The sequence below is a fragment of the Carassius carassius genome, chromosome 2 (assembly GCF_963082965.1).
Source record: "Carassius carassius chromosome 2, fCarCar2.1, whole genome shotgun sequence".
In the NCBI taxonomy this organism is placed as follows: Eukaryota; Metazoa; Chordata; class Actinopteri; order Cypriniformes; family Cyprinidae; genus Carassius; species Carassius carassius.
In genome coordinates this window covers 24,193,210-24,205,431 of record NC_081756.1, presented here as the reverse complement: position 1 = coordinate 24,205,431, position 12,222 = coordinate 24,193,210, and the positions used below count along the sequence as shown (strand labels likewise).

General features: G+C 36.5%; 1 protein-coding gene across 2 annotated transcripts in view; it reads right to left on the bottom strand.

The window, feature by feature from the left end:
* Window positions 1–1,951: 1,951 nt before the first annotated feature.
* Window positions 1,952–12,222, bottom strand: part of LOC132106964 (cyclic AMP-responsive element-binding protein 3-like protein 1) — a 30,357-nt gene continuing 20,086 nt past the window's right edge. The window contains exons 5-12 of one of the 2 annotated variants that reach the window (XM_059513087.1): window positions 10,745–10,944; window positions 10,469–10,618; window positions 10,250–10,308; window positions 9,619–9,687; window positions 6,978–7,077; window positions 5,569–5,719; window positions 4,682–4,925; window positions 1,952–4,031 (exon numbers count right to left, since the gene is read on the bottom strand). In XM_059513087.1, the coding sequence (XP_059369070.1) occupies window positions 3,995–4,031; window positions 4,682–4,925; window positions 5,569–5,719; window positions 6,978–7,077; window positions 9,619–9,687; window positions 10,250–10,308; window positions 10,469–10,618; window positions 10,745–10,944 (1,010 nt within the window). In that variant the 3' untranslated portion in view covers window positions 1,952–3,994. Of the gene's footprint in view, window positions 4,032–4,677; window positions 4,926–5,568; window positions 5,720–6,977; window positions 7,078–9,618; window positions 9,688–10,249; window positions 10,309–10,468; window positions 10,619–10,744; window positions 10,945–12,222 lie in introns of those variants that run through there. The other variant, XM_059513093.1, reaches the window with a different exon arrangement.

Here is a 12,222-nt window from a genome sequence, read left to right as displayed (position 1 = left end):
GTCCCAACAGTTGCTGGAATTTTAATGCATTAAAGCTTCTGTGTAAATGCTAGAGCGCAAATCTTTTTGTCTCAAATTCAGATCACTGATGATCTAACAGCCATTACAACCTCCTACTGTACTCCACACACCTCTGCAATTTTGAGTTTCATCTGAAAATGTGTAGTCAGTGAGTGAGCAACTTGTGCAAACAATAACTGAATTATATTTATTTGTTTTCCTGCCATGAAAGGATCCAAAGAGTGAACTATTATTATTATTATTATTATTATTATTATTATTATTAATTGATTTATTGGTGTTGATAGAATTGTATGGAAAGCTCGGTTTGTTGAAACAGAGGCAGAGAGAATATTTTAAATTCTGAATTTAATAGGAACACTTTTCTTAACAAACTCATAACACGAGGTCCCAGTTTCTCCTGAGAGAATCGGCTGTTGGTATGGGGAACTATGGATATTTGTGTGGGCAGAACACAGTCTATGTTATTTTTCTCCGCCTCCTGTCTTAATTTCTTTATCCTCCATCTCTCTCTCTCTTTGGCTTTTATTTTTCTTTACACAACCTCTGTGAGAAGTGTGTAAGTGTTCTTACAATAAGTACTTTTATAGCACAACATGGCTGATGTTACATTTATAAGATCCTAGAAAAGACATAACCTTCATCTATCAGGAAATATCATTAACAAGATGGAGCCCAATTTAACAGCACATACAAATTGAGTGACTTACAGTGTTGTCATTGTTTAGTTAATAATATTAGGTCAGAATGAATTCTGTATGCAAGATTGTGTGCTGCTGGCCAGTTTCTGGATGAGGCCTGAAGTCATCAAGTGGATGAATCGATATGGAAACCAAAGAAACCACGGAGCAAATTCTCTCCACATAAAATAGGTGTTGCATTAAAATGAAGAAATATTCATAGGTGGCTCGTGCTGCATATTTTAAAATGTAATGTTGTAATCCTTTAAACTGCAGCAATGCTAGACATTTTGAAATATACTAGGGCCCCTGAATGAATCCAATTTCTATACAGCAACACTCAGTCCTGCACAATCATTCTGACAGTGTTTAATGCCTCAAGCCTAAAAATCAATTACAGTTAATCTGGTAAAGAGTTTACTTGCACATCTTCAACATAGTAGTTTCATGTATGTTGTTAAAACAATTTTAAACTATTGTGTTGCTTCTATTTGACCTCAACATTTTACAAGCAGCAGACATGTTCACACAGTCATCATCATTGACTGACACCTTACTACCGTTCATTACTAGATGCATTTTAAACCTGATATACCAGTTTGAACTGATATTTGTTCAGTGTTGTTTATCATATCATCCACTCACACATAGTATAGTTTGCAGAAGCAGAATATGCGGTACTGTTTTTTTTTTAGTGCAGTGCCAGGTTGAATGCCAGAAATTCTCAGATATTTTGGTAGAGATTGCTTAATTTATAAATATATTTGTAAATATCAAAAATATATAAACTATATATTGCATTAAAAATTACATTAAAAATAAAATAAATTCTGGTCATATTGTCATAGCCCAATGAAACAAAAAAAACCTAACAGTATACTGCACAGATGTGTATAGTACCGGACAGGTAAAGGACTGACACCTGCTGGTCATAATATGAAAATACAATGAACACTTGAGACAACCCATGACCCTAAAAATCAGTTGGGACACACAACTTTTTAGGTGAAATAATAATAATAACTAACATATTTCTTATAAATTATAATATATTTCTTATATTTTTCCTTTTACCCGTTTCACCTTACAATTATTATCTTATCATATTTATTCTTGTATTTTATTGTCTTTGTTAAGCACCAGTACATCAAGACAAATTCCTTGTACACATATACCCAGATTGGCAATAAAGCTGATTCTGATAAAGATGGTATAAAACTGAAAATAAGACAGGAGACATTGGGTTGCATCTGCAAATTTTTGTATTTTGCTTCATTCTAATTCTACTTTAGATAAGACAGAAAAAATAAGAGGTTCAGAGCCTAGATACAGAGCCAGATTCATACATAGAAACAAATCAACCCAAGCCGCGTGGTGATTAACAAAATGCACTGGAAATATAAAAATACGTCCTCCATATTTACAACCAACCATATAATTAGTCATATGTACAAAGGGCAGAGATACAGGTAATATCAGCAACAATTACATTTAAAACATAAACTCCATTGATAGTCTGGGCATTAGATTCAATTCCAGAAAACTCAGATATTCTGGGGTTCCAGGTTTGAGACAAATTTTCTGTGAACATTGTGCAATGAAGTCAAAAAGCTCTTTAAAACTACGGTGAATATTCCTGTTAAAAACCAATAAACATTCAGTAAAAAAAAAAGATTTACACTGACAATAGGATGTTATCTACAGTTGTGGTTTTTTCTTCCCATTGTGTTATGGCACATATAACACAGAGTAATTTATTAAAACTGGCAGTGATGAATTCCTTTGTGGCAACCACTTTCATTACTATAGTTTAATAAGCACCAAAAAAAAACAAAAAAAAACAACAACTTGAGCATGAAAATATCAGTGGTTATCTCTAGCTGTACGATAAAAATTATATTGCGGCTAAAGCATCAGAGGACATCATGGAAATTGATTTAATAAAGAGAAATCAAAAGAAAATGATTTTATGAATAACAAATTGTTTCTAAACAGTGACATCTATAACATAAAAACAATTCTTTCCTTTAAAAAAAAAGAAAAAGACATCTGTAAAGCATTTTTACATAACTGCTCTATCAACTCCCAGATATTTGCGGTGAATTTTACAGTGGTCACAGTTCACTCATGTACAGAATATAGACAGTCTAAACCAGCAAGTATTCCATAATCAGAAAAATGTCTTTAAATAACATTAATTTTTAAAGAGGTTCACTTTTCTTAAAGGGAACAACTTTGTTTTCAATTGTTTATCCATTATAGCCAATGTTTTGTAATGGATTCATATGGATTGTACAGAATTCTTCAGAAATTGAACGTGATCAGACGTGCACAGGATTTGATCATCCCTGTTCCCTTTTCTTTATATATACAAAACTTTCTTTACACAGAAATAAAAATAACTGAAAAAAAACTGTTTAACAGTTATGACAACAAGACCATGTAAACTTTACATCATCTTTCATTTAAAAAACAAACGATCAATAACTTTCATATTTTTTTTTTGTGCATAAAATAAATATGCTCTTTTTGGATGCTGCAAATACTAGAATATATTATGGATAAACTTTCATTTCAGTACAAAAGCCTCTGCCTTTTAAAAGTAGAAAACAAAAATAAAACGCATTAATAAAAGTAAGTGAAGTAAAAGAGGTTTAAGAGGAAACTATGCGATTAGGAGCATCTTAAATATGACTATGTGAAAAAGAATGTGAAGGCACTTAAATCAATTGGTTTTCCTAGTACAAAAAAAGTGCAATCCAGCTAGAAAAAAAAAAAACAAGCCAAGATGGCAGAGGAAGAAAATCCTGTCAAAGCAAGTTTTGCAAAACTGCAAAGTACGTCAGGCACCTGTGATTACACCTGCTGGAAAACATTCAGAGATTTGAAAAGTCATCATAAAACCAAGAAAGGGGGTTGAAGTAAGGATATGGAGTAAATGGACAGTCTCATGGCTTTTTAGAAAAATCAAACAAACACTCATGTACTTTCCCTCCCGCACCCTGTGTGTGAAGGGTTTAGAGAATTTACTCTCTCAGTCCATAACTTCAGTGCTTGCTGGTAAAGGGGAGTTTCAGTGTATGGATGGACACATTTCTCTTCTCACAGTTCTGGGGCTGAATGTCATTGGAATGCATGTCAAGTGGGTTGGATTGTGGCATGAGGCTTGTTTGTTTGTTAGGGCGGGGTCAGGAGACACAGGATCTGTAACAGCAAGGGTCGAAGGCCAAGTAGTGCCGGATCATCTGATGTCAGTGGAGGCCTGTGTGATGAGGCAGCTCGACCCAGAGGGGTTAAAAATATTCAGCTCCTCCCTCAGGATCCTGCTTTCTGAGAGAGAAAGAGACCATTACTATTTATTCACATTATGCACTGGCATTCAAAAGTGTGGGGTAGGTACAACTTTTAAATGTTAAATGTAAGTCTCTTATGATTATCAAGCCTTTTGAAAACAGTTGTGGTGAAAGTTCAAAAGAACAGCATTAAAATAAAATAAATTTAAATGTTTTTTTTTTTTTTTAAGTAAAAGTCTTTACTGTCACTTTTGAGCAATTAAACGGCACTTTAAATCTGTACAATCAGTTATCAGTTGATATTAAATTTTCAATATCAAATGATACCTGTACAATAAAAAAACTTTTTCCATCATCTAACATGTTTAATCTATAAAAATGACAAAATTTAAAAAAAAAAAAAATGAAACATTATTAGCAAATCTCAAAATGAAAATTAAGTTGATAATGTTATGATGCCTAAATTATTTTGTAGCATTTCAAATAAATGATTTTAAGTGTTTGCATGTTAATGTATGAAGACAAAATAGTGTAAAATTTGAACACCAGCTACTTATCAGTTATCTGCCATAACTTCAAAATAAGCTTTAGCTTATCTACATCACCAGATTTTTTATATCACTGCATCATTAATATGCCACAAACTAAACCTGACTGAATGAAAAGCACTGTCAGTGTGTGCCTCACCTGGAGTGGTAGTGTGCTTCTGGGGGACGGAGTGGGGCCGCGGACGAGTTGCTGTAGCTTGCAGGCTCCGGTTGGGTCTGGCTCAAGTACCTGCTCACAAGAGCAGACCGATCCTGCACGTGTCTGTCTGTCAGGTCCTGTACATGTCGCGGCACCCCCTCCATCCTCTCCACGCTCAGCACGCCCCTGTGGCCGTCCTCCACTGGGGCACCCTCGTCATAGAAGAGCAGGCTGCGGGAGCGGACTACACACACACAGAACAGAGATACTCATGTCACACGTCTTGCATGCTTTGCTTACTCTCGACTCTCATGAGATTTTGTATAGTGAAGAAAAGCATTTTTTGGAAGAGAGTTTTTAAGGGAGAAAGAAAGAGCAATATTTGGAGTGAGCTGCTCTTTTCGGTGAAACAACATGCATTTTCAGTAACTACAGCAACCCCATCACCATCATCCAGCTGAAGCCCCTTTCAAGAGCAGCTTTGATGGAGCCGAAGGAGATGTGGCTTGGTGTGTGTTGTAACGTTGAAAGAGGATTTGTTCAATCTCCTCTTAGGGAAGTAATGATTTTAATCTAAAGCTCTCTGGGATGTCTGACAGTTATTTGAGGGTGAGAATGGGCACTGTCGGCCCAGGAGCTCCGCTAATAACCTTAAGAAGAGAGACAGGATGGCAGTCTTTCAGACTCCAGTGGGGGGAATGAAATAGGCGCTGTCCAAGACCCACAGCTATTAGCTAACTGGATAATTCAATGTGTCTGAAAAGCTGGATGACCTACAGATAAATGCTTCTTTGCACATGTGCAGGAAAATGTAATCATATCATGCAAAGTACACAATGAAAGTTGATGACCTTAATCTACACATTACGGGCAGGGATGAAACATACCCTGGCTGGTTGTGTAGAAGTCACCTGAGGGCAGCGGTGCTGACTTCACCGTGTGTGAGGATGATGAGGATAAGGAGCAAGAGTAGAGGGAGAGCTCGGGCAGGCAGGGAGCCAGCGAGCCCAGCACCAACACAAAACACAGCGCCACCACCTGGCCAGGAGGAGGAACCACACACACGGTGAGCACACCGCCCCACTGTAATCTACTTGCACTACAGCTGACAGAGCAGCCTGACCTGCCTTTACATGCTTAGGATTAAAGGACTAAACTAAATAGACAAGATATTTCAGTAAAGGAATAGTTAAACCAAGACATAGATTAGTTTGTTTCCTCATCAGAAAAAAATTGGAGAAATTTTGTACACACCACTTGCAGAGGATCCTCTGCAGAGAAGTGGGTCAAATCAACTGAAAAAAAACATCACAATAATCCACACAACTCCACCCATCAATTAAAATCTTGTGAAATGAAAGTTGCAGTTTTGTAAAATAACAATAACTCCATTATTAAGGTGTTTTAATTTTAAAACTTTGCTTCTGTTCAAAATACCAATTCATAATATTGCTTCTTCCAATGAAAAAGTTCTTCCACTTATCTCCTTACATCGAAATCCACTAACATATTTGTTTAGAAGAGTTTTGGCATTGTAAATTTACATTTACATTTACATGTATTCATTTAGCAGATGCTTTTATCCAAAGCGACTTACAGATGAGAACATTGGAAGCAATCAAAAACAACAAAAAGAGCAATGATATATAAGTGCTATAACAAGTCTCAGTTAGGTTAACACAGTACACGTAGCATGGGATTTTAAATAATATAAAAAAAACAAAAAAAAATTGAATGAATAAAAAAAGAATAGAGCAAGCTAGTGTTAGAGATCTTTTCACACACACACACACACACACACACATACAATTGCATAATAAATGAAAATGACACTTGATCTGTGCATATTTCATTCCTGTTAAGACAACGCTTTCATTGGAGTAAGCAATATTATGGACAGAGGACTGGAAGCAACCGTTTAAAGTTAAAAACGTCTTAATAATGATTCTGACAAACATACAGCTTTTTGTTTCACAAGATGTTAACTGATGCCCTGGAGTCTTGTTTTGGATTGTTGTAATGCTTTTATCAGCTGTTTAGACTCTCATTGTGACTGCACTCATTCACTGCAGATGATCCATTGATGAACAAGTGATGTAATGAAAAAAAAAACTCATATTCATCTTGGATGGCCTGAGGTACATATTTAGCTTTTTTTTTTTTTTTTTTTGGGTGAACTATTCCTTTAAGACACTGGTTTGTTAGAGAAATGTGAAAAGAAAATGTATGTGTGAAAATGAGTGTTTGGAATGAATATGTGTGTTTGTACAGTTAATGTGTATATATATATATATACCATTAGGCATGTTCCGGTCTGTGTGGAGGCAATCTTGCAGGACCGAGGCACTTTCCCACTCACTAGAGCCTGAAGTCTTTGAAGCTGTTGGAGTAGAGACCTAAAGATGATACAGAAAACACATCAGAAAAGAAGAATGATTAGTAAATTCTTTAGATCCCAGTGTAGGCTATCCGTGTTCTTCTCAGTGCCGTTTTGTGACAGTAGGTTCTTATTCTTGAGCTCAAAGAGCATGTGAGGATAATACAGTTCTTATTCATCACTGTGTTACATAAACTGAACTCCCCTTCACACCACTCACACAGTCTCTCGCAAAAATGCACTCCACCTCCTCCTCAACGCTGCTGCATGTGTGCAGTGGGTGTTGATTTATTTCACCTTCAACTACTTCCTTTGTCAGCAGCCAATCAAACATACACTTCCTCTCACACACAACTGCAACACTTATAGCCACATGATCTACTAGTACGATATAATGGCATTCTACACATACTATTTTTGGAGTATATATGTGGTATGTATGGAAAACTTCGATACTTGGATGACAAGAAATGTGCATTACACAATTACAGTAGAGAGCAAATGGCATGAGAAAACATGTTCAACCTGGCCTTTCATTTTCAATGTCATGAATGAACTGGAATTCAAATGAGCCCCAGACTTTTCTCTTTCTTGACTGATTTACACAAAATGACACTAAACATGTATAATAACTATTTCAGAGATTATAACTGAACTTAATTAAACATGCAGTGTAATGAGATAATCACATATAGCTATGATAAACATGAATGTAAAAATATATTTAAACATATTCCCCGGTGTATACAGTATATAAGCTGTAACCTGTGTTACAAAAGGACATTGAGCTCTCTCTAGTGGAGTAACTAAGAAACAACATCCCATGCAATAATGAAGAGCTCCTTCACCACCAGAGAGAGCCATTGCAACATGTTGGAAAACAAAACAAAAATACTACTAAACTATTTCAGCAATTGCCAGACTCTTTTATCCAATGCAACATACAGTACATTATAACAGAGACAGTCCCTCAGGACCCCTGGAGTTAAGTGCTTTCCCACTTGGCTAGGTCACCCCGAAACAAACCTTTATATTAGTTTTCAACTTAACATACACATACAGAATCGCTTCTAATGAGTTCTCCCGACAGTATGTTTTCAGCATTGAAAACTAACCCTACTAACCTACCAATAATCATCTCAATTTGATCCTATAAACAGTGGTTTTATTCAGATTAATATTCGACCCACCCTCTAACACACGTCTCTTTAAATTCTCTTAGATATCTCAGTGAGAAGGATCTATCCTAATAAAAATCGGCAGAGCGCCGACACACACGGTTCTTTTTATCCTGTAATGAGGGGCAGGCAGGCACCGTGCTGCGTGCTACTTTAAGTGTGTTGTTAATAATGGCCTGAGCCAATCCTCTATAAAAAAAAAGCATTACTATACACTTAAACACACACACTCAAGTCACTCTTACCTACATACTGAAAACACTGATGACAATAGCGAGCTACAGTATAGCTTCAATATCTAAAACAATATCAACAGCATAAAAGTAGTGGCTCAGTAAGATTTTGTTTCTGAAAGATGTTTCTTATGCTCACCAAGTCTGCATTGCTTTTATCATAAATACAGAAACAGTACTATTGTGAAATATTATAGATTAAATTGTTTTCAATTTGAATATATTTTCAAATGTACTTTATTCAAGTAATGGCAAAGCTGAGTTTTCAGCTGCAAACTTCACTGTCTCTAGAAAGATCCTTCAGAAATTTCAAAGATTTTGTGCTCAAGAATCATTTCTTATTACTGTTTCAATGTTGAAAACCGTTGTGCTTCTTAATATTTTATTTTTCTGGAAACCACAATACATGTTTTTCTGTATTCTTTATAATTAGAAAGTTTAAAAGAACAGCATTTATCTGTAATATATATATTTTGTAACATTATAAATGTCTACTGTCCTTTTGATCAAAGTGCATCCTAATTTCTGAATTTTATTTTTCATTCTAAACATTTCCAAACCTATATAGCATACTTTCATGTACAGAACACAGAAGAATATATTTTTAGGAATGTTTAATTGTTCACAAAATGAAAGTCAGGATACTCCAAAAACACTGAACCATTCTTCAAAAAAACTTTTATGTTCCACAGAAGAAAGAAACTCATACAGGTTTGTAACGACATGATAATTAAATGATAAGAATGAAAAGACAGAATTTTAATTTGGGGTGAACTACCCCTTTAAGTGCTGCTCTCTTCAATAAGGTTTTACAGTTAATCCACAAAAAAAAGAGCTGACTTTGATAACACCCTATCCCTCATGGTGCTCTCTCTTTCTGCCTCTCTAAACAGTAGGAACAGACAGCGCCCCGTCGACAGCGCCTATGTTCTGACTAGGCCACCCAGGAGAGAATGAAAAGGTACTGCGCTATATGATCGGAAGGGGATGTTAAAACCTTTGTGCATCTGGACTGACTTAGCAACACCTGCTGACTGCAAAGAGGCTTCTGCGTACACTTATTGCAAATACGGTTACAATTACGTTTATTAAAATCCACCTATAAAGTATTCCCTGTGATTAAACAAAAGCACACATATGTTCTCTCACCTGTTGGCATTCTCGAGTGTCTCTACTTTTTTCCACAGTTCGTTGTTCTCTGATGTATAGTTCTCAACTCTGAGAAGGAGAGAAAGAGAGTATTTTTGCACACAGTCACAATGACAGAATGAAATGCATAAATAAACCGTTTCCATAAATGCAACTATACATAACCCTGTCGGCTTGACTGACTACAGCATGGTGGAAAAAACAGTGTATGTGTGTGTCCAGTGTGAGTCCAGTCTCTCCAGCACATTATCCAAACCCTGAGAGCCTAACAGCAGCTCAACAGGGAAAATGACTCATGCAAACGCCAAACGCACACACACCCCAATGAGTGCATGGACTGTAGCCATTGGCCGCATTCACACAACAAAAGCCATAAAATAGCAAGCAGGATATAGAGTATTTTGCAGGGAGAGAGTGTGGAGGGGTGAGAGAGAAGAGAGGATTAAAGGAGAGGAGGTCAACGAAGAGGAAGAAGGATGAAGGCACCAAGACAATATAGAGGAGAGTGATGCTAGACAAACAATGCACGAGAGGGCAAGAGAAAATAAGAGCAGGAGAGAAAAGAAAAGCTGTAAGAAAGGGAGAGGGAAGAGTTGGAAGAGGTAGAGAACAAAGGAGTAGAGTCAATTACTTTTTCTCCAAACACTCCACATATTCCTTCTTCTTCCGGCGGCTTTCCTGTGCAGAGATCTAAGACAAAAAAAAACACATTTACGTCAGTATTGAAGTATGATATATATATATATATATATATATATATATATATATATATATATACATCAATGTCCTATAATAGGATGATTCTAACTGAATTGATTCAATATTAATAGTATGTGATCATAGGTAATACCTTATTTTTTATTTTCCTGCGCACCCGTTTGAGGGCTTTCTCCTCAGTTTTGGTGAGCGGTAGTTTGTTGGGGACAGGATATCCCTCAGCAATCAAAGTCCTCTTCTCTTCCTCTGTCAGCATCAAAGGGCCTGATGTTCCTTGCAGCTTCTGCATACAACACAAGTCAGCGTTTTTCACTCTGTATATATGTGTTTAATAGCTATATATGAATTTCCATTTGGATTCTATAAAATGAGCGTGCTGTGTCACATGCTGAAATTGCTTTTGACTCACATGCGGGGCAGTGAGGAGAGGGGACGAGGAGATGGCTGTGGAGGTTCGGGCCTGTAGCCGGGCAGGGCTGGACGGAGGCAGTGAATGTGGGCTCTGCAGGTGGCCAGGGCTTAATGGTGGCAGTGAATGTGGGCTCTGGGATCCATCGCTGTCGCTGCCATGACTGCTGGGAGGAGTGGGCGGCAACCGCAGATGCTCATCTGTTGGGAACAAAGAGATAATCGTGATGTACCTGAAACACCTGTGACTCGTTCACTGTTTGACATTCACATCTTAATGATCAGGTTTGATTCTGTACACGTTACACAAACACGGCAAGTTAAAATTTGCTCTTTTTTTTTTGCAATGCCAGGCCTAAGTGTGAAACTGAAATTCAGTCTATTCACTTTTCATCATGAAAAGCCAATAAAGCCTGATTCTTTGGGAGCTTTCAGGCATTTTGCAACACAACACATGCATGCACAATGCTTCTAAGTGTGGTGAGTGTTGGATTGATCATGTGTTTGTTCTGGCAATGTCTCATTACATACACAGCACTGCTCTAATGCCATTTTTCTGGATGAGCAGAATGAAAGGACGTCATACTTCCAGACAGACAACACCTGCTGGAGCTATAGGTTGCTTGCCATTAGTAGATTTTCATCCAAAATTATGTGTGGTATACTGAGGGGACAGTCACACTGGAGAAACTTAGGGTTTAGTACCTTTTCTCAGCAGCACAATTTTGGTAGGGCAGGACTTAATTAAACCTGTAATCTTATTATTACGAGCTCAGATCCTAAAAATTGTCTTGAACCAACACCAAACATTAATGACTGTATTAAATAACAACAAAGTGTATGTTTGTAGAACACACATGGAGATCCATCTTATCAATATCATGACCATCCAGTTAATTTACTGTTCTAGTATTCAAATATACAGCAAGAATAAAACATAAAACTTTTGCATTGCCCATGCATCATATTATTTTAAAACGTGTCACTGTATCTATAAACATATTGAGCACTAAGCAGCACAATGGTTTTTTAACATAAGAAATGTTTCTTATGGATCAAATCAGCATATTAGAATGATTTCTGAAGGATCATGTGACACTGAAGACTGGAGTAATGACTGCTGACAATTCAGCTTTTCCATTACAGCAAAAACAATAAATAAAAAAATTCAATCAGAAAACATTTTAAATTGTAATTTCTAATCTTCAATATTTCAAAATATTGCTGAATTTTTCATTAAATTAAAATGCATCCATAATTAGCATAATTAAATAAATAAAAACTGACCACAATATGCAAACAATTCACTCACTATACAACAGACTAAAATGCATTTCTCAGAGGTTGCATCAGACTTGGTTTCCATCAATGGGCCATTCAGAAAGAGCTAAAGTTGAGACCTGAGAATTTTGTCAAACACATGCAAAAGTTAAATAAAGAAACACTCACACTAAGCCTCATTTCCACTGGAAAGGGAAC